Source organism: Numenius arquata, chromosome W (genome assembly GCF_964106895.1).
Source record: "Numenius arquata chromosome W, bNumArq3.hap1.1, whole genome shotgun sequence".
Classification (NCBI taxonomy): Eukaryota; Metazoa; Chordata; class Aves; order Charadriiformes; family Scolopacidae; genus Numenius; species Numenius arquata.
In genome coordinates, this window is record NC_133615.1 from 481,659 (window position 1) to 506,571 (window position 24,913).

Sequence of the window (24,913 nt, forward strand, 5' to 3'; positions counted from 1 at the left end):
AACCCGAGTGACAGGGTTTAAAAACAGGTTTTTAAATCTTTGCCTTTTTTAAGGATATTGCGGTCTTTTCTTCGGTTCGCGGGGCAGCTCGACCCCTCATTCCCGAGCTCCTGTGGTGAGGAGCTGGAGGGGGGGGGGGGGCGCGGCCTGAGGGTCTCCCGGCTCGGCCCCCGTGGCCTCCGCCGCCGCCCACCGGCACCGCCCTCGCTGCCGTACGGCAGCGAGGGCGGTGCCGGTGGGCGGCGGCGGAGGCCACGGGGGCGGTGGCGGCCGAGGGGCGGTAGCGGCCGAGGGGCGGCGGCGGTACCGTCTGAGGGAATGCAGGCGGCCGCCGCCAAGATGGCCGCCGCCGCCGCGGGTGCCGCCGCCGTCGCCGCCGGGCGGGCGCGTCAGCGTGAGTCTGTGGGCGCCGCCGGGCGGGAACGGGGGTGCTGAGGAGGGGAGACGGTGTGTTTGTGTGTGCGATGAGGAGGGGAAAGAGCTGAGGGCTACCGGCTTCCCCGCCGGGGGTGGGGGCTGTGAGGGCGACGGGACGGCGTTACACAACGGTGCCTTTGCGTAACGCTGCCCGGGGGGAGCCGGGGCCTCCCCGCCGCGGGGCCGGGTCCCCTCGCCGCAGAGACCCTCGTTAAGCCCGGCTTAATTACGGGGAAGGCTGGTGGTGTCTTCTCCTCTGAGGGCTGTGAGGAATTGAGAGGCTTCTGAGAGAAATTTGCTCTTTGCGTGCTGTCAAGCTCCGGTTTTCATTGTTTGGTTGGCTTTGTTTTTTGGTGTTTTTTTTTTTTTTTTTTCTCTCTCAGGACTTTAGTTTTAAGCGAGGCGCTTTGGCTTTTTAGAACGTGTTTGTGTGAAAAATCGCCCTTTCTTTAACGGTTCAGGGGTTGCGTTTTCCAAGGTGAGGCCGGGCAGGTGAGGAGGTGTGAGTAGTGAACAGAGCTGCGGCTCGCTTCCACGCCCCTCCGGGTCCTTCCAGTCCTCCCGGTTGGAAGGGACCTTTCAGATCATCCAGTCCAACCACCAACCCAACGCTGCCCAAGCCCACCACTGACCCACGTCCCTCAGCACCACGTCTGCCCGGCTTTTAAATCCCTCCAGGGATGGTGACTCCACCACTGCCCTGGGCAGCCTCTGCCAAGGCTTCACAACCCTTTCTGTGAAGATATTTTTTCCTAATATCCATCCGAAACCTCCCCTGGTGCTAGTTGAGGCTGTTTCCTCTTGTCCTGATGTCTTTCTCGCTCTCTGTAAATACAATATACAGTTAAAGTATAACTGTAGCCACTGTAACACTGTAGAGGGGGAGCCACCTGCCGAGGGGACCCCAAGAGCCATGGGAGTGCGGGCACTCCCCCGACGCCAGCTGTAGTCGGGCCGTGGCTCCAGAGGCTGCCACGATAATCCCACTTGTAAAACTTGTAGAAGAACACTTTTATCAATCTTCCATCAAGCTAGAAGCATCGTTGTTGCACCTCTTCTGCGTTCTGCGTCGTGTGCTTTATGGTGCAGATAGAAATGGGCCCCAGACCTCACCTTAAGTAAAACAAATGCTTTCCAGTATTTATTTACAGCGCAGAAGGGTCAATACAGCCATTGAAACTTCTCTTTTTGTTGTTCTCTGTAATTAACACATAGTGTCAGCGCTTCAAAAAGTAATAACCCAAGAACTGGAAGAAGAAATCTAACCGTTCTGTGATTCTATGATTTGAATTGAGTCTTTCAGGCATCAGCGATGCTTGAATTGAAGTTCTTTAGTTTTCAGCCTTTTATATCGCTGCAGACACAGGCATCCCCAACTACACACACTTAATCCCGAGTAAGAAGCTGGATTTGCAAGATGCTTTTCACTGTCATTGATTTCAGCAGGTTTTGAGGGCGTTCAGCATCTGTTGGGGATGTTATTAGGGACCTGTGAACCGTAAGATGCTCTTCGCAGCGGGTGGATCGGCTGCTGAGGAGGTCTGTGCTATTGGGGCTCAATTGCTGCTGGAACTCCTGCCGTCTGACGAGGGAAGTGTCGCACCAAACGATTGCTGCAGAGCCGGGGATGCAGAATCTAACAATTTTTCTTTTCGTCTTGGGCAATTCACACTATTGTTGCACTGAAAAATATCGTGTAATGACTATGAACTCCTACGGAAAACAAAGCGTGCTTTTGAGAAAGCAGGCTGCAGCCAGCATGTGGGAAGTAAAGTACCCTTTTTTTTGGCTGATGCTGAAATCCAGGAATAATAGAAGTCGCCTCGCTGGGTAGTGAGAAAGAAGGCTGCCTGCGTCCCTGGGTAAATGGATTCTGAAGCTGCTGCTCAGGGTACCCGGCGCAGGGTCAAGCTAAGGAGTTGTGCGCTTAGGGCTCGCAGGTGCTGACCTACACGGCTGAAGTTTGCTGGGGACACTAAGTTAACAAATGGCTAACCTACTTTGTGGAGGCGGTGTAGAAATACTTTCATTTTTTAGAGTTAGCGTGAGGAGTTCAGTAACTCAACATACTTCCTTCCCTAGCCTGTCAGCCCTGCGGAGTTTCTCTAGTGTTCTCACCGGTTATTTTGGACTTATGATTGGAGCTTAAAGATTAGTGAGGCTTTTGTTTGGGTTTAGGTTGCTCCCTGGTATCTGAAAAGCTGTTAGTATACAGAGTGTTTAAAGAGAGCCAGGAGCTTGCAACTCCACAACTTTCTTTGATTCCAGGGGCTGGAGCTTAAAGGGAGAAAACGCCAAGCGGCACGATACTGCCCAGAGTGTTTCTGTAGCTGTTGGGGGATTAGTGCCTGTCTGGTGAAGAGGCCCCTCAGCCCGGTGCGAGGTTATCGATGTGCTGTTATCTTTCTTCCAGTTGTAAAAAGCAGCAGTCAGCTGTGGGTGCCGGTACGATGGAGAGGCCAGGCGACTGCAGCCGCAGTGACGGAAAGCACAAAACCTCAAATTCAGCCCGAAGGGCGGTAAGTGCGGGCTGAGGGGTGGGTGTGCCCTGCTGCCTCTGCCCTCTGTCTCTCTCTGATACGGTGTGCTGCTTTGCTCCCGCAGCAAAGCTGCTTGGGCAGTAAAACGTGGCGCTTGCAGGGTGTGATCTAGTTTTTTTGTGCATGTGTAATTGCTTTTATCTGGCTGGCTGCATTCACCGAGCCTCTTGTTTTCACAGTTCTGTGGGACAAGGATGGCCTGCCTTGTTGTCTGCAGCGTGGCCCACAGTATGGCCTGAGGCAGTGCAGCAGTGATAGAACAAACCGTAGGGTATTACTGTTATTTGAGGTTCTGTTTCCCGCGTCCTGGGTTTTATTCAGGGTCTCCTGACAGATGTTCCAGGAGGAGGGGAATGGAAACTGAGGTCCCAATCCATCAGGGCAGGCCTAGGCTCCTCTGTGCCCCTCTGGAGGGCTTTGGCTTTAACAAGAGGAGGGCAAAGCTCCCCGTGCAACCTCGGCTCTGTCCACTCAGGAGGCAAGAGATGCTGGTCACTGGGCTCCTTCGGGCAGGGGAAATGATTCCATGGGGAAATGCAGCTCTTGGGTGAGAGTTGTGATCAGCAGCTGCTTCTGTAAAGGCTGATATCACCATCTGCTCCCCTCTGCTGTGCTGGGAAGGACGTTATCCTTGGAACAGTGTGCTGGGCCTGCGCCTGGATAGAAAACCTGTTGTGGGGAAAAAAAACCCTTGGAGCAACCCGAAGAAAATCAACGCTCTGCTTATTTTATGTGTAGAACGGCTCTTTGCTGCTTTCACTGCTGCGGGAGATGAGATATGTCTGCAAAGTAATGAAGACAAAGTCCTGTGTGGGTAGCTCATCTGTTTTCTGTGGAAGCTGTTGATTGCTTGGAATTTTGTGTTGGAATCTACAGCTGGTGTTCAGCTGAGATAGTTCCTTAGACCCTATTTTATAACCTCCCTTACGACCTTCAGCAGCGAGAGAATTTCCTTAGTATATTTCCAGTTAAACTGCGCTGCAAAGCGATTACTTTTTTAAAAACAGATCATGTAAATCCATGTTCTCTGGCTATTCGTGCTTGTAGTTTATATCTTTACATAAGCAGGATGAGCTTCTACATAGGATGCTGCTTTTGCAAAAGACATGCTATAGGATAAACTGATTGTTTTGTAATAATAATAACAACAAAAAAAAAGCAGTAGGTCAGTAGGATTTGACATGTCTCTTGCTTCCATAGGAAACCTAAAACAGGAATCCTGATGTTAAACATGGGAGGCCCAGAACGGCTGGATGATGTGCATGATTTCTTGCTTCGTCTCTTCCTGGACAGAGATTTAATGACGCTTCCAGCTCAAAAGTGAGAAACTGTGAACTTCTGTGTTACAGTCAGTGTTGGGTGTTGCTGTCTTAGCTGTGGGCTTGAACATTTAACTTCTGTATATATCAGCATTTCTTAAGACTCTTTCCTTTTGGGACCAGTCAGTGCAAGAAACGGTGTTATAATTCTCTGGAAATAGGCACGCCCAAATCATTCCCTTCTAATTGCAAATTGTGGTTTCCTGTCACATAGTAAGTTTGGGAAAGGTGATGGAATATAACATTAAACAAACAGTGCAATGCTGGTTTGCATTTGGGGAGATTGCTGTGGAAAGCACACTGCAGTGGAGAGATTTGGGGACAGGGTGGTGATTTGGGTTATGATGTTAATACGTGTACCTTTTGAATGCTTTAGTAAATTGGCACCATTCATTGCCAAACGCCGCACCCCGAAGATCCAGGAGCAGTACAGCAGGATCGGAGGTGGATCACCAATCAAGAAGTGGACGGCAGTGCAGGGAGAAGGCATGGTGAAACTGCTGGACAGCATGTCTCCTCACACCGGTACTTCTTTACTCTGCTCTGCTTGTTAAAAGTTGCTTTTGCTTCATGTATTGAAAGTATACACTTGTAAAGAAGCTTTTCATTCTCCAGTTGTATTGTGAGTGTGAACAGTGTTCTCAGTCCTTGTAGGAAATCATGACAAAGATATTGCAGAAGTTCTTACTTGTTAGAAACTAAGCCTATGCAAATATATTTTTGTGCCATGGTGACTTCTGTGGCTGCGTTGGAGAATGGCTTTGATTTTGGGGAGTACTGTCAGCACTCATTCAGCCTGTGGTATCACAGTGTAGCACCAAAAGCCAACAACCAAACATTGACCCACTTCTCAGACCGGATCCAGTATGTGCTGTCATCCAGCTGCCACCTCTCTCTGTGCCCAAGGTAACTAGCGTAAAAGCCGCTCTGGGCAAGTCCGCCCTTAGATGCTGTTGGCATCTTTCATCGTGAGTAACAGGAAGTTACGTCAGGAAGTCGAGTCTGCTCCCTCTTTCACTGAGAGAGAGTAGGACTTGGAGAGAAAGTGATACAGTTCATCCTCAGATCGTTATCAAAGATGGGGGAGTCACCCTCTACAGGTACACTTCACCACTTTGATTATGGGAAAAAATCTTGATGACTCTGATGGACAAGGTATCTTATTTTCAGATGGCTGAAGCTGGGTGACAGGAGGCTTCACTGGTGTGTACAACTGTGAGGTGTCACACCTTGCCCTGTAAGTCCTTGAGCTTGAAGAAGTCTGCACTGAAGACAAGTGGTTGAGCCTTAGATGATAGGAAAGGGGAATGTATTTCATGTAAGCGAATCAGGCAGGCATGGGAGAAGGGTGTTCAGAGTGGCATTCTCCCTGGCGTAAATGAGGCGGAGATCCGTGACCAGTGGCAGTATAATCTCATGTAATTCTCCTGTCTTTTATGAGGAGGTGGAGCGGGAGAGTGACGATGCTCTCAGGCTGCGCGTGTGTGTGCACGCACAGGGTGAAACCCGCCTGTCGATGCAGGGTTTCCTGGCTGTTCGTGTTCTGCATGCTGGTGCTATTGAGTTTCACAGGGGGGTGGGATCTCCTGCTGTAAATGCACGGGCACCTTCTCCTGGCTGCTCCTTGTACCTGACTGCAGGATGGCATCGTTCGGCGGCCACACACTTGTAGAGCCAGCAGTGAGGGCTCGGAGTGTGGTGCAGCCTTCCCTGCTCCTGCTGCCTCCTTCAAGTGCCCTTCCCTGCTCAGGGCCAGCTCGGCCAGGCTGCTGTGCAGGGAGTGTCTGGTATGGAACAGTCCTGGGGCCAGAACTTAACGCTGTAAAACCTTTTGTATTTGCCTCTGTTATGCCAGCCTGAGCCTAAAGAATAGGTGGCTTCGTGGGAGTCTGACTGTTCTCCAAAGCTGTGGGTGTCTCATTCCTCTGAAATGTCCCTCTGCAATTATTGCTTGGATTTTATCAGAGCTTTTAGAACTTTGTCTGAATCTCTAACTATTAATCATGGATAAAAGAACTAATGCCAATTAGGCCTGGTTTCAGGACTGAACGGGAGGTTGGTGTGCAGAAAAGACAAGGTTTTGTAGCTGGACGGTGCAGGGCTGGTTGAGTGGAAGCAGTGAGCTCCACCCGAGGACATGAGCAGGAGATAAGGCCTAACGGTTTGCCTTGGGTGGAAGGAGATACTGTCTTTGCCAGCTCTTCCTTGATGATAAGAAAACTTGAGAGGTGAACACAAGCTCCCTCCCCTTTCTCTGGATCACAGAATCTCTCTGAACCTTGCTTCCTGACATTAAAACCATGACGCTAATAAACATGAGTGGCAGCGCTAGAAGATAAACTTCCACATTCACGTGGCAGCTCAAGAGTGATGGTCATCTTCTATGTCTTGCCTCTCATGGGACAGACAAAAAAAAGCAGTGAATCGCTACTCTTTTGTCAAAAAGCCAGGAGAAACAGTAGCGTGATGTTTGGTCTGTCTGCAATGACCTATCTCGAGGTCACCTTTGTTCCAGTAAGGTATTTCTCTGAGTTACGCTTTTTGGTTTTGAAGCGGCAGACTGTCTTTGTGAGCAGAAGGAATTAAGGAGATCACTAAGCTGCCCGCTGAATTCCTCACTGATGTGTTCGCTACAGATAATACTTCTCAGCCTGCCACTCCAAGAGGAACACTAAACATTTTCACTGGAAAACCTGCTGGAGTAAGAGAAGACAAGGAGGCGAGCTCTCTATTCTCTTCAGCTCAGCAGCTCTACAATGTGTGGTGCTGCAAGTCGTCTTCTCCCTTCAGGTTCCGCGACCTTTGCTGCTGTGGTGCTGCTGTGTCAGGGAATCCCCTCCATGTTTGACAATACACCCTATTTGATTCCTAGCTATTTTGTAATTCTTTGTGGCACCTGCTTCAGACTTGGGTAGAAAAGGGCGAGAGGTAGAAGGTTGGTAAAAGGCTCTGGAAGGTGAAAAGTAATGCTCTTGGAAGGCTAGAACCAAATTTATTTCATTCGTTCATTGTGGAATGTGTCACTGATACCTTCATTCGGGTCATGTTTGATCCTTTTTTCCACAGATGCTGCTCTCATTCCAGCTGTGGTCGCTGCGAGTATAGTTGAAGCCTGAACCCAAAACTGCACGGGGCTGCAGATCCAAGGCAGTGGTGTTTTAGCAGCTGCAGCCCCTGAAGGGTCAGGCTTGCAACAGGTTCTGAAGATAAGCTTAGGAAGTTTATCTGCTTTTCTCAGTGCACCACTCCCGCTTGCTTTTGTTTGGTGACAGCTTTTGGTGAAGTCATGCCCGCCTCTGTGCAGTTCTTACACCCGATAAGTCATTTAGAGACCTCCTTTTTTACCTAACAGTAGCTGCAGCTTTAAAAATTGCAGGTGCTAACCATTGCTAAGAGCTGAATTGAGCGCTGACCACTTCCTTAAGCCTTTGGAGTAACCTCGCAGCGATACAGAGTTGCTTCAGAACAGCTTTAAACAGTTTGATGCGCTTCCAGCTGAGCTACGCATTTGGGAATAGCACAAGTAGTGCTTTGGGAGCGCTGAGCCCTGTTAGTGGGTCACTCACAGGTTGTGGTTGTAAGTTTTCACACACATGGCAAAGATAGAAATGCTTTGCACGCTCGTTTTACCTTGGTCCGGACTTTTGGGGCGTAGGGTTTATAGTCGCTGTGTATTTGCAGTTGGTGAAGAGCTCTCGTTAGACAGTATCAGTAACCACCTGTGAAGTTCCCTCCTGGGTAAAGGTATCGACGTGCTGCTTTGCGGACTTGTGGTGTACTTTTTACATGTTACGCTTCGGCAATGGGACTAATATGAAGGTTTTCCCCAGTATGTCCTTTTCCCAGGTTAAACTCCTACTGTCTTTGCTCTGGTTAGTCAGGCTTTTGTTTTTAATGCCATTTAAAAATGTTAATGAGGTTACTGGCTCCTGAAGTTGGGTCATTATTTGCTGCTGCTCCCAGCTGGGAGCTCTCTGGCCTCCTGCAGAAAACTGGGGCTGACTGAACCTGTTTTCTGAATCCCGTATAAATGTTTGGAGTGGAGACCAAGCACGGGACATCTGGTTCCTTCAGAAACCTCTTAAATGTTATTTCAGAGCTAGTGACCCAGAAACCCTGAAAAAGAAACTTGGCTTTTGTTCCTCTAAGAACCTCTGTCCTCTACTCGAGGGAAAAAAAAAAAAGCAAAATAAAACAAGAAACCTGCCCTCCCTCCCTGCCCCTAACCAAACCACAACCCCCAGACCTTGAAGCCAACAACCAAAAGATGAGAGATGAAAAATGGAAAAACCTGAAATGACCTTGGAGACAATAATAAAAGTGTTTAAAGGCATGAAGATTTCTATGAAAAACACCCAGAAAGCAGAATGAAAGAACTTGTGACCCATACTCAGTACCACCAATTCCTGCCCCAAACAACAGTCCCAGTCCTCGGGGGTTTATGTGCAAAGGGAGCAGACTCACCAGGGTGGGGGAAAGCATAGTCTCTGGTGAGAATGGTGACCAGAGCAGTTGCATCAAACGATGGTTAAAAACGAGGGATAAAATTATCTGATTTTCGTGAAATGCCTTATAGGCAGCTAATGTCTGTAAGGCGCAGGGCCTTCTCCTGTTTGAAGCTGATTCCTGCAGAGCAGAATATCTCAGTGCTGGCACACAAAATTGCAGCCCAATTATATTTGAAAGTTTAGGTAAATAAAATTACCTGGAATGTGCAAACTGCTTAAGCAACGCGTTTCCTTTTGTATGGCAGAATGAAGAAAACCTTGTCTTTCCTCAGGTTTTGACATTTTAATTACATTGGTGTATTTAAAACATCTGCCTTCCGATTTCAGTAAGCGAGTTGAGCTGTGCTGTTAGGAAGCCTGTGGCGCACCTGTAGCTGTGATCCGTGTTAGGGCACAGCAGTGTTCGTTCAGCATCTTGTAGGGACACTATTTTTACCAATACATCCTTTAAAGCAGAACTTGCCCAGTGAAAGGCCAGAGCTCTGTACAGTCTGGAAACCACGCCTCAGCTAAACTAAGGAAAAGCAGAAGAGAGGTGCCCCCCGCAGAAGCAGACAATGGTATAAATCACCTTTAAATTCTAATAACAGCAAAGTGAATTACCAGAAAAACAGTTGGCTAAAGAAAGCTGTGTTTATACGACAGTAGTTTAGAAAAGCAGCCAGAAAATGATCAACAAGTTTATTTCAGCAGTTTCAGTCTGTCTGATTCTGTGCTTTGCACTTATTAATGACGTGTCATTGAGAGTCCTTGTTCTTTTCCTGTGCTTTGGCTGGCAGCGCCTCACAAATACTACATTGGCTTCCGGTACGTCCACCCTCTGACAGAGGAAGCAATCGAAGAGATGGAGAAGGACGGCATTGAAAGGGCTATCGCTTTCACGCAGTACCCGCAGTACAGTTGCTCTACCACAGGTGAGTCCCTGTGCAGGAGCAGGGCCCGGCTCCCTGAGCCCTGGGAGCCCACGGAGTGTCGCTGCCAGCCCTCCTGTCTGCTCACAGTGCCCCTTCCCCTGACGTCATTGCCAGCTCCAGACACTCTGTGTTTACTGAAGCTCTGAATTTTAGGTAGACACTTTTAAACTAAGGATAGCTTTATGCGACCATTGTTATTGTGGGACAACAGAAACTGAAGGCTCAGGAGCACGACCGAGTAAGCTTTCATAATGGAAACAAGAGCAATAATTGTTCTCCAGCCAAAAAATGGTTTAGCAAATTGTTCGTGGCTTGCACACTGTATGAACTTTGATATAATTGGTATATTGTATGAACTTTGATTTAATTGTCCCCATTTGAGGCTCTCAGTTCTGATTTATGGTTGCATATTAAATAAGTAGAATTGAAAAATATTATAATACCTTGCTACAAAACTCTTTTCACCTGACAAGTTGCTAATGTCTTGGCTGAGCTTATGTTCTTAATTCTCTGCATTTCAGGAAGCAGTTTAAATGCCATTTATCGCTACTATAATAAAAAAGGGGAGAAGCCAAAGATGAAGTGGAGTATAATTGACCGATGGCCCACACATCCCCTTCTTATTCAGGTATGGATTTGTATGAGAGTCTTTGAAATTAGCAGTCAGAATGAGGGGGGCGAACCCAGCAGGTCTCGTATGTTATCACATTGGCATTCCCTGGGGTTTTCTTAGACTGGTTGATGTAGGAGAAACTTGGTATCTTTGAATGAAGAACTAGGTAAATACAGATATTTACTGAGTTTCCTTTTTAGATATGTCTGCTACCAGTAAAAACACAGTACACTGTTAGGCAACAGAAACATTCTGAGGAAACACTTCACTTAGATCAGGTCTTAGCTTCTAACAAAGCTTACAAGATACTTAGCTATAGAATGTGCTAAAAGAAGAAGGAACGATTCAGTTTGAGGGTACATTTTAGTCCTGGCAATGAAATGTGTCTTGTCTACTATGTATGAAACTCCAGGAGAAGGATGGTTATTTCATGCCAGATGTTTTGGCATGATAACATGTGTAAGTGACCACCATGCACATCTTGTTTTAAAAGCGTGCTCATATTATCCTGACAGTGTTTGCTGGAAGGGACCTCTAGAGGTCCTGAGTCCAGATTCCTGCCCAGAGCAGGTCTATGGTTGATGCACATCCAGATCAGGTTAGTTTGGGTTCTCACCCAGCAGCAAAGAGGTAATTCCAGGCACAGCACTGGCTGTGGCAGAAGCAATTAAAGGAAACCTTGCTCTTTCCTTTACAGCATCTTAAAACAATTGGGATGATCAAAACTTCATGGGAGCCTGTTGGGACTGGGCACTGTGTGATGATATATACTTAACGAGTATGTAACACGTGCTGGCTCTCCCTTTTGCCCCACACATACCGAAAGGGGAATTTTGAAGTTCTTAAGGCAACCTGGAACATGGAAGCCGCCTGTCCCGGGCTGTTTGAAAGCACATAATGCCTCTCAGTGGATCTCACTCAGGGCTTTGCTTTTTTATTCTGAACAGTGCTTCACCGATCACATACAGAAGGAACTGAACATGTTTCCACCCGACAAAAGGAAAGACGTCGTCATCCTCTTCTCGGCTCACTCCCTGCCCATGTCTGTGAGTTATGTCAGGTCCTTTCTGACACCGTTAGACCCGCGTCACGCTGGCTGGGCTGATAGGAAGGGTGTGCGGCTCGCTCAGCCGTGGGGTAGGGCCACAGCTCTGGAAGTGCCGGGCAAATACAGGTCTGTGCTGTTGGCCACCATTGAAGATGGGGCTCTGGGTTATGTGTGGGCTCCCTATGGCTGCTTTCATGGCTCATGAACGTGCCAGCTCAAACCTGGATGGGAAGGGAAGGGAAAATTTGGTTATTTTCTCACCTCTAGAAAGCTGTAATCGTGCTTTCCATGAAGGAATGAAAGTAAAACGGTAAACAACTCGATTCTCTGTCATACAAAAAGGCAGTGCTGTTACTGTAACATAACCATATCTATGCACGATGATACAATAATTTATCCTTTATCATGGGAAGGAGGAGGAATAGATGTTCTAGTAAAGCAGCTTCATGATGGGCAAGAATGCGGTTTTTCTTCCCTGTTTCGCATGAGCAAGGCACTTGATCTGGCCCATCCCTGGGGCAGCCGCATCACGCGCAGCGTGGTCGCCTTCCCCAGTCTTTAGGTGATCTTTACCCAAACATGTTCCCTGGAAGAAAAAGGTCTGGTGTTTCTGTGTTGAAGGTAGTGAACCGCGGTGATCCGTACCCTCAGGAAGTGGGAGCCACTGTCCAGAGAGTCATGGAGAAGCTGAACTACTCCAACCCTTACAGGCTGGTGTGGCAGTCCAAGGTACGTGCTTAGGGAAGCTGCAGAGCCACCTGCCACTGCAAAGCTCTTCAGCTGATGGACTTCAGGATCTTGCAGCTTCAGAAGATCAGAACCGCAGCGCCTTTTCCCCATTTTCAGCAAGTATTTCTGCTAGAACAGAATCGCCATCTCTTACTCAAATTCAGTCTTTCCAGATACTCTGTCCACAGTTTCTTGCCTTTTTTGTATATTGCATCATTTTAAAGTAGGTTTTTGATGTGTCCGTTAGAAAACCTGTGATCTCATAACATCTAGTTATGAGATATGGGTAGCAAAGGGATTAGGACAGTTTGCTACAGAATGGTAACTTTAAAAGGCAGGAAACCCCTGTGCAGTAGTGGCCAGGGTTTTATTGAACTGAAAACAGGAGAACTTGATTTAGATTTTCATTTATTTTAATGAGAGTCTCATTTAGGCCAGTCCAGGTTCCGTTTCTTTGGGATTTAAATGACGGGACAGTATGTCTTCATGAAAAAAAATTAATGGAGAAAGCGAGAGGTACGATCAAAAGCAGGAAAATACAAATAAATGGCTCCATCTCAAACATAGTCTGGCCTGTGTGGTCCTGCTTAAGAAAACGTGGGTGTTCTTTGGAAGAGGTTTATCTTCTTTATTTCCCTCCCCCTTCTCTTCCAGGTTGGACCGATGCCTTGGCTTGGGCCGCAGACAGATGAGACCATTAAAGGACTGTGCCAAAGAGGGAAGAAGAACATGTTGTTGGTCCCAATAGCATTTACAAGTGACCACATTGAAACGCTTTATGAACTGGATATTGAGTACTCCCAAGTTTTAGCGAATGAGGTGAATGTTTTCTGGTTTTTATATATGTTTGAATAGTGGTGCTCTGAAATTACTTTTCCTGTTTTGAAATTTGCTTTGTAGTTGCTTTTTTGAAATATGTAGATTTTATTTTTCTGTAAATTGAAAATTACTCTGAAGTGGCTTAGTTCTGATTGATTTTTAGCAACACAAAACAGGTGGGATTTTGTCTTTCTAGATTTAAATCTTTAAGCCACTCCTATCCTTACTAAAAAGAATCATTTAATTTGTGACAGCAAAGTGAAATTTTGCATCATAGTTATTTTTTCCTGTATTGAAAAAACTTGATGTTACATTCAGTTCTGTCATTCTGGGGCAACTTCTGAACGAAGTAGGAAGGAGGATTTTGAAGGCTAAGTAGTAAAGGAGCTGGCAGATTTAACTTCTTTTCTCCTTATTTTTGATTCAGTGTGGAGTTGAAAATATCAGAAGAGCCGAATCTCTTAATGGAAATCCACTGTTCTCCAAGGTACCTGCTTTGTTGCAATAGTTGTAAAAGTTTGCAGTTGTGTGTTTCCTACTGGATTATGGATGCCTTCTTGTTGTTTTAAAGTATTTTGAGTTTAAGGGCAAAAATGGGAACCCCTGTACTTAATCTGTATGCCACAAGGAGTTTTCTTTTACTATAGTTTGTGGTGGTTGCTTTTTAAAAATAAAATTCAGAAGAAAAAAAGAACAGTTTTATATGCATTTGTAGTAATCGTTTCATGAAATATTTGTCTTAAGATACTGTGCCAATGCAGCTTTAAAGCAGGATTTTCCCCTGAAGGAAGGTGGTGCTTAAAAGTGTAGTCTGATGGATACACAGTTTCTCAATCCCACCAGTCAGCCTGACACATGTTAAGGCATTTTTTTATCTTATGTAGTTGGTTTGTTCACTTTTGATTTTCACTTAACTGTCTTTCAGGCCCTGGCAGACCTGGTCTGCTCCCATATCCAGTCCAACGAGGTCTGCTCCAGGCAGTTAACCCTCTGCTGCCCGCTCTGCATCAATCCTGTCTGCAGGAAGACAAAAGCCTTCTTCACTGACCAGCAGCTGTGATACCCCAGGTTCTGCAGGAGAATTGCCCTGGGGAAGCAGCGCGAAGGAAAGACACCACTTCACCAAACTCTCCCCGCTGTTAACACACCTACGGGCTGGTAGTCTGGGATGTTAACCTCATGGTAGTGAGGAGAGCTTGACTTGTTTGTTTGTTTGTTTTATTTTTTTCTTACGTTTTCTTTGTTTGAGAAGAGTTTGCAGAAAGTAGGAAAATAAGGCGTTTATGCTGCGAGATGTGAAAAGATCTCGTTGCATCTGATTCTGATTGGACGTAGCGTGAGCCTGTAATACGCACTGAAAAACTTAAAAATTTCTACAAATGAGCTTCTGTTTGCTATGCAGGGATTTTTTGGTATGCAGTTTTGTCATGAGTGCATTAATTTCAAATTTCCAGGACAAGTGTATGATTGTTTTGTTTATGCTTAAGGTACAGTATAACCAGGATAGTCACTGACGGTCTCTGAGAGTGATTTTTCAGATGGCTTTGAAGATCAAGTGACTTCCAATGCTTTTTAAATAATGTGTGTATTTTTTTTTAGAACGTAAAGATAAGGCTTTGTTTTGTTTTGTTTTTTTTTTTCCTCCTGCCAGAAACTTCCGGTGAAAGCTTAGCTGGGATAGTAGAACGCACAAGACTTGTTTACATTTTCTAGAAAAAAGACTCTTGTTATCTGCAGGAAAAGCCTCTGCATTTGAAGATCATAAAATGAGAGGAATAAGCCTGTTTGGGTGATGCTGAAGAGCGTGCTTAGTTGGAACAAACTGCGGGCGTTTCAAATCCAGCAGCTATCAGCAGCGTGTATGGAAACATGTTGGTTTCTGTTTTAAGCACAATGGCTTTTTAAAATTTTTATTAAAAAGGGCTTTCTCTGTTTGGTTAGGTAAATTTTGGAAGCCAGGCTTGCTCTCCAGAGGTTTATAGATTTGCTTTGTGCTTCTACTGTGCCGCAGCACTGTGGTTTTTGTGGGATACCTACGGAGTTCTGTAGGTAGGATTGATCTAGCTTAATTGCTGCTGTTATTTAGAACCGAGATGGTTAAGTCAGAAGTGATTTACATAGCAGATGCCCGGGAGCGGGCCACCAGCCCCGTGCTCACACAGGCCTTTGCTAACAGCCCGGTTTCCTCTGTTAGACTTCTGATGCTGATGGAGGGCCGGGAGCATGCACTCGTAACCCAGCTAAACAACTTGCTCCTTCTGGCAGGCATTTGGGAGCCTCAGGACTGCTGAATGCACTCCCAAGCAGCGGCAGTTTTGTAGAGTGAAAACCCTTTTGAGGGCAGTATTCCCTCGCTGTTGGCACCAGGACCGGTGTCCGGGTTAGTCTTGGGATAGGAGGGGCCTTTCCCACAAGGGTGGTCACCACAGAGCGAGCCCGAGCTCGGCACTTGGAGCAGCTGAGGGCAGAAGTGCCACAGCACCTCAGTCAGTGGTCCCCTCGCCCGGGGACCTCTCCTCTGGGTGGGACGGAGGAGGAGCAAAGCTGTGACAGTGATGCATGGGACTGAGCCATCCGTCTGTCAGTCTGGCTCTCAGCTTCGTGGGTATCAATGTTTACTTTAACGTCATTAGCACTGAAATGCCAGTACTTTGGCAATGCAGGTTGTTTTCTGTCATTGGCGACTCAGCTAATGGTGATGTTTGAGAAGCAGATGCCGCGCCGCTCAGACAGTTTTATTTGCTGATGGAATTATGAGCCATGAGCTGTTTGAGCCTCTGATCTTTCAAGGACAGGGCTATTTAAAAAGAAGACAGGCCTCTGTTGGTGTAGCAGGGGTTTGTCTTGTTCTATTTTATGTTGAAAGAATTAAACTAAAGAAATGAATGGATGCTGTGTCGGTCAGCCAGCGGGCCCAGTACTGCCATGAAGCCATGCATGGCAAATGCACAGCCTCGCTAGGGCCTGTGGGCTAACGCCTCTCCAGAGTTGGTTGCCGTGTCTCCACTGCCATACTGCAGCTTCCCAGTGTGATCATGGTGGGACAGACTGCAGCTCCTCCAGAGCCAGAGCCTCCGACGTTACTGCTGCCCCTCGTTGCTTTAGCAGAAAGAAGTCTTCCTCGACCCTTCTAACCGGTGCCTGTGTCGGTGGCAGAGAGCCAGCGGCTGGCACTGCTCTTCTCCCATTCTTGCTCCCCTCCTGGTCTCTGCTTGCTGCCGTGGCAGGAATAAGGAGCGCAAAGCTGATGCCTGCCCTCGCTCAGGGGCAGTAGGTGGCTATCATATGCCTATGAAAAAGCTTTGGATCAATGTCAATAGAGTAAAAATGTCTGCAATACGTGTGGGAAGGGAACACTGGCCTTGTCTCTCGTTGGACAAAGAACTTCTTTCCTCTGTTCCCGTTTCTCTGCTTGACACTTAGGGGTCAGCGGAAAACAGCCTGTTTGTAGAATCTTTCTACTGATACCTCTTTCCTACCGGCTGAAGGGCGTGTTGACCTTCGAATCCAGGATGTGACCAGCACATTTAGAAGTGTGGCTGGAGCTGGCAACTGAAGGTTAACTTTATGTGAGCGTCGTGATGCTATAAATATAGATTGGCTTTTTATTTCCATACTGGAGAGGGTACTGAACATATTAGCCGGTACTAATTATGAGGCATTACATTTGTCCCCAGTTATAAAAGGTATTTAAAATTCACTTTTTAGTATGCTAACCACAAGTGAGATAATTACTGAGCCTATTGCTGCTATTAGACCATAATGTAGAAATCACTTAATTTTCTAGCTTTTAGCAGATGGGTCTCGTCTCATGGAGTTGGTGGGGTTCGTTGCGCTGAACAGACCATGTAATACCACTCTGTCCTGCTCTCTAACATGTTGTTTTGTCCTAGTGCAGCATCAAAAGCCTGTTGAAAAATCCACCTGAGTGAGTTAGCTAGCAGCTCTGCTTGGTATTTTTAGTGGAAATCAAAATAACTGAGACCGGCAACAGCGGGAATTCTGCTGCCATGGAAATCTTCTAATCCTGGGGTTTTTGTTTGGGAGCGTTTCTGACTATGCTAATTAACAGTGGAATTTGTCTGACCTTACTTTATTTGTCTGATGCTTCCGATCTCGGTGTCGACATCTGAGCTGGTTTCCTGGGTACCATTTATGGTCCAAAGATTGTTTTAATACACTATTCTGAGGAATTACTTGTCTCTCCAAGCAGATGTCCACAACGGATTGGGGGGGTTTCACTCCGTTGCTGCCTCTGAGGGTGAGGGGGGCGTGGGGACTAACTCAGAGGCAGTTGGACCTTGCACAGGTCTAATGTGAGGAGAGATGAAGCCCATCCATTTATGTGCCTTCTTCTTCAGCACTGACGGTGAGGTGCAGCCGCTGCGTGTGGGGATTGCAGTCGTAACCCTGCAGTTATGCATTGTTTGCCCCTCTGGCAGATTGCAGATGTTTGGTGCTACTCGGTCAGGACCCCCTCTCAGATCCTGAGCGCTCTCTGCTCTGCTTGCGTTGCCGTGAGCATGTGGAGGTGTCAGCATCTGGGGGGCTCTGGTCCTGGGACAATGATCTAGTTTGGGTTTTTCCTTATCAGTTACACTCCTTTTGCAGTACTTTATTTCATTTGCAAGTGTTTGTTGTTTACATGTGCCCTGACAACAAGCAGCCAGTTGGAAGTGATGTGTTGAGGCAGCCGTTGTATCCCAGGGTTTGGTTGATGGCAGCCGAGTCCTTGGGCTGGATGTGAGCGGCGGCGGGGGCTCCAGGGACAGTGCGGTGTCACCGTCCCCTTGGCCGGGCTGCTGGCTCTCCCCCTGCCGATGCCGGGGTGCTGGTCACACAACCCACCCTGCACCTCCGGGTCGGGGTGAGAGCTGGGGAGAGGAATCGTCACACCAGCACGCCCAGCTGAAAAAACAGAGTTTGGAAACAGCCCGTGGTGTCCTGAGGAAAGTAAAGTGGGAAGTAAAGGTGTTTGCATATGGCATGTTTTGAAGAATTTGCTTGTGGTTAGGCCATTCTCCTGATTTAACTCTCTGCTGTTCTGCTTTTTTTCTTTCTTTCTGTTCAGTCTCTTTTGGAGTTTGTGTGGTCTCTCTTATTACTGGCTGCATTTTGGAAACCGCAGTAGCTTCCACAAGTGGTGCTGTAAGTGATGGTGCAAGGTGTGTGGGCAGGCTGTGAGCTAACCTGCTCCCCCTGGGGCAGAGGGTGGTACAGCTCAGCTCAGCGGGGCCCGGATTTTCCTAGGAATATCTAAAAGCTCACTTTATTTTCCCTTTCTACCACACCCAGGGAGCTGGAAATGAGTGTGAAGTGTAAGATGCAAGGAGAGAAGTTCCTTTTATTTTTAATCCCAGATGTGTACAAATACTTGCTTTTAGTCCAACTTATGTATTTCAGATTGAACAGGACTTCCATTTAATGTTACACAAAAATATTTGTATAATCTTAACTGTGTATCATTTGCCATAAAGATGGAATTTCAATTAAATTTTTTTGGAAGAAATAACTGAACTACGTGTCTTTAGCAAGAGCCCTTTACGACGGGGTTTGGTGTCCTCTCCCTTCTCTCCGCACCAGAAGGCAGAAGCGTTGATTCGGTCGGTCATGAACGGTGAAGCCGTGATTCCCTCCGGACAGAGCGGCAGCGTGCTCCCTGCAGGAGAGGGTCAGGCGCTGGAAGCCCTCCAGGTGGGCACCGGGCGCTCCTACTGCACGTGGGTCTCGGCCAAGTCCTGTCTGAGAGCTCGCTCCAAGGGGCCAGATGACATTACCCGGAGCGGGGCTGAGCACCCACCGAGATGTGCCAAATCGCTTGCTGAAGTAGCCAAGCCCCGGTGGGTCCGTCCCGTGGGTGTGCAGGGGAGTGACGGCCCGTCAGCCCTGCAGGCTCAGGCGAGGGCAGGGTTCGCTAGTGCTGTTCTGTGAGCAGCACAATACCCTTTTTCTGGGTCTTTCCGCCTGTTTTAAGCCCCAGTTGCTCACTGTGCTCCCGCGGGAGTGTCTGTGCGTGCCCTTTCAGCGGGGGGTACAATGTTGGGGCCGATGGTGTCGCCCTGCCCTCGCCTTCCCACCCGGGGTGACAAACCCCAGTGTACAGTACAGGGGTGTGCCTGCTGCGGTTCCCTCCTGCCTCATCCCCAGGGGCTCGGGGGCTGCGTGCCGGGAGGAGGCGTGGAAGTGTGTCCGTCCGCTCTCTGTGGGAACGGGGGCTGTGTGTGCTCTCTGTAAAAAAAAAAAAAAAAAAAAAACAAATGGGCTCAAGAAAATGGTGAGTAGAAGATTGGCGCTAGTTTGGAATCCCACCTGTGACTTAATTTATTCAGTTATCTATTAACAGTCTCCAGGCAGCTTATTTCTTATGTTAAAAATTAAGTGCTTGATTGATTATTTTCCAGAGCAGTGATGAGAGCTGCTGTACGCTTAAGCTGGTCCATTAGTGAGCTCTCGTTACCAGGCTGACGGCGGGGAGGCGAACGGAGGGAAGACGGAAGGAGGCGGTGATTTTGGCGTCCTTTCCTCTTGTTTCAGGCAGTAGCTCTGTGGTTTTGCGGGTGAATGGGGATTTGGCCGAGCGAGCGTGGCGGGGCTTACGCAGCGCCTCCTTTATTTGAATCCAAAAGAATCTCTAACGCTGTGGAAGCCTTGGCTCGCCCTCCCTTTAGAAGGTTACAGCAGGGTGAAAAACAGCCGAGCGGCGTCCATCTGTGGCCGTGGGCTGCTGGCTGTCACCTGGCACCCGCCGCGCTGTCTTTCCTCCCCTGTGAAAAGTACTCGGCTTCCAGTGACCCCCTCCGCGGTGTGCTGGGCGAGTGATTTATTTACAATTCATAACTTCCAAGCCCCCACAGGCGAGTTCTGCTCCTGTGCGTGGAGCGCAGGGATTTGCACATTTGGACCAGGTCTAAAATCTGCCTTTTGTTTTCCTGCTAAATCTGCGCTCGTGATAAGTGCCAGGAAGAGGTTATTTGATTTGCGCCCCGTGGCCGGGCTGACTGGTGTCCGTTCTGCGACCGCGCGGAGATGGATGGTCCCCGAGACACGTGGCCTTTTGTCCCCCCGGGCCGAGCGGCCGCGTCGGGAGCGGCTCCTGCTGACACCGTGCCCCAAAGGCCAGGAGATCACCAGGCCACAGCCTGGGCAGAAAGCGCTGAAGGTGTCACCACGGTGTCTTCAGAGGGGACCCTGCCGGCTGTCACAGCGCTGCCGGGGCAGGGAGAAGGGCCAGATGTCACAGGGATGGGGACAGGGATGCGCAGCAGAGCCAATGGCCGGTGGTGGCGGGTCCTTCTCAGCCACCCCAAGGACGTCTGTGAGGGCTCCTCCCCCCCGGGACCAGACCCAGCGCGAAGGACGCGGGGTTTGAAGTCAGACCTCTGTCTCGTTACCTGGATGTCAAAATACATTACCCGCAGAGCACTAAAGAGGGCCGTTACCTCCTGCTGATTTATGGCAGGGCTTCCGGGGGCTCTCAGAAATGCATGTGAAGACACATTTGCACTCCCTGGTGGCGAGGAAAACCTGACACAGCGGCGGAGAGAGAAATACTCCGCCGGAGCTGAGAGCATCACCTCCCCACCGACGCTGCAGCGCCCGGAAAAAGCATTATAAATAGCAGCCTCTCCCCAAACAGCGCCCCCGGGGCCGGCTGCCGGGGCACCTAATGCCAGGCCGGAAAGGCTGTGACAGATCTCGACCCACGGAGCTGATGGATGCGGCTCGGAGGGAGCAGGGTGGTGGGAATGTGGTCCTCCCAGCAGCAGGGGCTGGGGACCACGAGCATCGCACCACGAGGGCAGGGAGACGGCATGGGAACAGGGCTTCCCCTCAGCGCAGGAGTCTGCTCCGGGTGTTCGGAGTTTGTGCTGGCGGCTGAGACAATTTCCTGTTCTTCATTTTGGCCGGAGCAAATAACTTGGCGTCAATATACCCGCTTGGATAGTTGTGCCGGCGTCGGTTCCCCGAGAAGACAGCCCGTTACGCTAAACCGCAGCGCTCTGCTTCCGTCGGCGCCGCTGAACTGAAGATGCTAAGTGAGATTTTGGGGTTATTGAGGCGGTGTGTGTGATTTGGAGTAGCGGTGTCTCCCGCGCTGTGTCCCCGCCGCGCGGCGGTGCCTCCTTGCCTTGGCCGGAGCCCCAGCGGCACTGATGGGCCTAAAGCGATCAAACTCGGGGAAATAGGGCAAAACGCCCGCCCGTGCGTGAAGGTGTCTGGGGCCAAACCCGACCTTCTCCCGGCTGCGTGTGTGCGCGGCGAGGCGGAGGTTTGTGCCCGCAGTTCCTGCTCCTGGAAGCGCTGGGAAGCGCTGTTGGAGCGACCCGCGGGCCGGCCCCGTTCCCTTCAGCGCGGCCGCCCGGGAGCCCCGGCTCCTCCAAGGACCGGTGTCGCACCCGTCAACCTGTGTCACCCCCAGGTGACAGTGGCCTGGGCCACCCCAGGGGGACAAGATGGGGCAGGGTGGGCTCCCTCCCGGGGTGATGGAGAGGGAGCCATCAGGCAGAGCCCGGAGCCTCGGTCGTCCTGTTCCTGTCATTTTTAAGGATGATCCATAAGGTGTGAACATCACCCGCAGCCCAGGCCTAATGACGCCTCTCGGGCGATGGCGCTGCCTTTCCAAGGAAGCCTTAACCGAGCACTTAAGCCTAATGCTGCTGAGCGCGGGTCCGGGGAGGCTCCGCATCCTGCGGCCGCCCGGGCTCCTCGCAGCCAACTCCCACAAGTACTTTTATCGCAGAGTTATGAGGCCATTATGGTCGACGATTGTCTTTTACTGCCTTTGGTTCCTTCTGTTGTCAGGCGTGAGGAGAGTGATGTGTAACATGATCCAAAGTGTTCTTGTTTGTTTTAATCTACTGTTTTAATATATTATGGCTTCCTGCCATTACGCCTTTCTGAGATGGACCCTGGAGTCTCTCGCAGAGGTTTTATATGTGCAGGAGCTGAAAGGCATTTTTCCAGTGGGCGCATCTTATGGTAGGCAGAGCTAATCTTAGCTTTTTCTCCTCTGTGTGTGCGTTGGCGCTGGTTGTTTCCACCTGAACATCCACAATCCCACGGCGATGTCCTGCCACACGTGTTTTTTCCTCCTGGTTGTTTTGCTCAAGCGCCTCCACGCCACGTGTGCTAAAAATACGTATTGCAAAAAGCTTCTGCTGGTTTCCCCCCCCCCCCCCCCCCCCCCGAAAGAAAGCCGGTTTCCTCGCAACGTCGGTGTGAGGGGGTGCAGCTTTCCCGGCATGATGGATTCCAGGCTTTTCCCCCCGGGAATCCCCGCCCGGCTTCAACTTGTGCTGAGCGTTTGGATCGGAAAAGATGGCAGAGCTGCAGGTTAAAAGCCCCGTTGCCAGCACTTCACCTGCACTCAGGGGGGACCCTGCTGTCACCACCGCGGGCCCTGACACAGCTCCAGCCTGAGGGATGCGCTGCCGGCCCCGGCACTGCCCCAGGAGGAGGAAGAGGAAGAAGAGGGAGCGTGACTCCCACTCTTTCGGCCCGGGCTGCTCTGCCCTGCCCAAAAGTTGGGGGTGGATGTTTTGGGGAGCACCCCGGGCTCCCCACCTCGCTCCATGGAGCCCAGCTGGGGAGCAGCCTGGTGGCCCCGGGGTGTCCCCTATGGTTTTTTGGTGGGTTTTTTTAACACTGGTGATATACTAAGGTTTTTTTAAGGCGTTTTAACCTGGAATGATCACGTGAGCCCCGGCAGGGTTAAGACGCAGCGAATCAAGGTGAATTCACAGGAATGAGCTGCTCCAACAGGGAAGTTGGTCCCCTCGCCACGGGGTGCGAAGTCTGCCCGAGCACCGGGAAAAGCCACCGAGGGAGGGAGCAGCAATTCTTGTCTCGGGAGGTTTCCAGCCGCTGCCTCCTGGCCGATGGAGGGGAATGGAGCCAGGAGCAGCTCTGCTCTGGGGACGGTGCTCCAACCGCCAGCTCCTGCGCTGCCTGCCTGCCCTCGGGGCGTCAGAGGAGCCAGAGGAGGGCGTGCAAAGAAGCACCACGGCTGCTTAACGCCCTCTGGGCTCACGCCGGTGTGTTTTGCTGGCCCACATTTGACTCAAGCCAATAAACCGAGGTGGGTGAGGAAGCGTCTCAGGTAGGTGCTGCGGGTCCCCCGGTGCCACGCGGGACACGGCCAGTGCCGTGCAGGGGTAGGAGCTTCCACCGGGACAACGGGAGGAGCTGGAGCACTGGATCCTCCCGGGGTTCCTCGGCTGAGCCCCGCCACTTCTCCCTCCCCTGGAAGCGCCCGTTGCTGGGTGCGGAGGGGGCCGTGCTGGGGGTGCTCCGGGCAGCCCGCCCGCTGCCGGCGTGGATCAGCAGCCCCGCTTGGACGTGTCAGTGGGTGATGCCCAGCGTTTGTGGCATCTCTCGCTGCTGCGGCACAGCCTGGCACCCACCCGGGCCGGCGGCTTTGGTGCCAGCGCAGCCAGGCTGCGGTGGAGCCGAAGGCGTCCCTTTTCCGGGGGGATTTTGGGCAGGTGAAGTGTTTGCGGCTGCAGCCGAGCGGATCCAGCTTCGCGGCCCATCCGAAGGCCCGCCACACGCTCGGCTCATCCCTCAGCTTTTTGTCAGCTTAATGAAACGGTCCCGCTTCCTTCTTCCAGATGTGCCCCCCGCTAAGTGCCTGGAAAAGGCATTCCCGGGGGAAGGATCCCGCAAGCGAAATGGAAATGACCTCCCCCCGTGGGCTGCATTCCTCTCAGCGCCATCGCTTTGCTTTTTTTGCCGTTGAAGCGTTTTTACCCTTCCAGCGGCCAGCCCCCCGCTCCTGCCCTTCCCCGGCCGCACTCCCCCCTCCCGGAGGACACCCCTCCGCCGGGACGGTTTGTCACCCGCGGCGGGAGCCCGGAGCTCTGCACGGGCAGGAAGATCCGTCCAGCCCCGCTTGCTCCCTCCTCTTCCTCGGGGGTCCCCGCCGCGCCCCAGCCGGGCGGTGAAGGTGGGAAGGAGATGGAGCGGCAGCGTTCTGGCTCCTTGGCACAGAGCGCTGAGGGGGCAGCTCTGGTCTGCTTTTATTTGCACCGGCAGCCACTCACCAGAGTTAAATGAAGCAGCTTAAATTTAATTAACGGCAGAATCCGGCTCGGTGTCGAGAGAGGGATATGAAGAGAACAAGCATGAAAACGAATTCTTCTTGTGGTTTCATTAACCCCAAGGTTAAAAATCGGTGCTAAGGTTAGATTGAAGATAACGAACCCCACAGCGGCTTTTTACGGGTGACGGTGCTGCAGCCCCCGGTGCTGGCCCGGGGACGGGACACAGCGGTGCCGGGGGGCAGCAGGTCCCCCCCCGGCTGCCTGCACCCTTCCCTGGCGTCGGGGTGAGCAGAGGGGGGATGGCGTTGGGGGGGAACTCTTCCGACCCCGCCAAAAGAGTAAGGAGGGAAAGGGCCATTTTAATGGGATTTTTTTTTTAAGAGACAGACATAGGACACTGCTTTTCCTTCTTCGTTTGGTTTTGCATTTGATCTGCTTATGACGAGATTACTCAAGGAGAAAAGTGCTGGAGCAAAATGAATGAATGAATGAATGAATGAATGCAAACGTGCTACCTGAGATTTCAGCTGGAGGAACCTCCTGCCTCCTCCGGCAGCGCTGCTTCAGGGAATGAAACTCTGATCATTTACTTAATCCTGTGGTAATTACATTGCATCATGTAATTCTGTGATTTAGATAAATATAAGGTGATTTCTCCTGTAACAAACATTGTCACTGCTCTCGTGTAGACAGCGAGTTACCACTGACTGAAGAAATTTTTGGAATTTTCTTGGGAACAGCAGAGGCCGCTGCAAAAGGAGAAGGGTAAAGATGCTGGGGCTGATGAGCTCTGTCTTTGGTGGTCCCTCCCCCAGCTGGTTTGCCCTGGGCAGTGGCCCGGGCCCCTCGGGGAGCCATGTCAGTGACTTGCTGAAGGAGGGATGGCTCCTCAGAGGAGCTGCCCTCTCTGAACAGACCCTGACGTGTCCTGGACAGGCTGGGACAGGATTTTGCACCCAAGTGA

At 50.2% G+C, this 24,913-nt stretch overlaps 1 protein-coding gene across 2 annotated transcripts; it reads left to right on the plus strand.

The window, feature by feature from the left end:
* Window positions 1-318: 318 nt before the first annotated feature.
* LOC141476657 (ferrochelatase, mitochondrial-like) lies at window positions 319-15,769 on the plus strand. 2 transcript variants are annotated; one of them, XM_074165451.1, is made up of 11 exons: window positions 319-394; window positions 2,831-2,936; window positions 4,158-4,277; window positions 4,653-4,801; window positions 9,564-9,698; window positions 10,220-10,326; window positions 11,259-11,357; window positions 11,981-12,088; window positions 12,743-12,907; window positions 13,335-13,394; window positions 13,833-15,769. In XM_074165451.1, the coding sequence occupies exons 1-11, from the start codon at window positions 319-321 to the stop codon at window positions 13,965-13,967; spliced, it is 1,260 nt and encodes a 419-aa protein (XP_074021552.1). In that variant the 3' UTR covers window positions 13,968-15,769. The 2 variants fall into 2 exon arrangements, with proteins under 2 accessions (XP_074021552.1, XP_074021553.1); XM_074165452.1 differs by having other exon boundaries at window positions 340-388.
* The last annotated feature ends 9,144 nt before the right edge of the window (window positions 15,770-24,913 follow it).

What these genes read in the sequence shown, in the direction of transcription:
- LOC141476657 (XM_074165451.1), top strand. Translation starts at nt 319, where the DNA reads ATGCAGGCGGCCGCCGCCAAGATGGCCGCCGCCGCCGCGGGTGCCGCC. An exon ending in ATGACGCTTCCAGCTCAAAA is followed by an intron (nt 4,278 to 4,652) that starts GTGAGAAACTGT and finishes TGAATGCTTTAG; the next exon opens with TAAATTGGCACCATTCATTG. An exon ending in CACATCCCCTTCTTATTCAG is followed by an intron (nt 10,327 to 11,258) that starts GTATGGATTTGT and finishes TATTCTGAACAG; the next exon opens with TGCTTCACCGATCACATACA.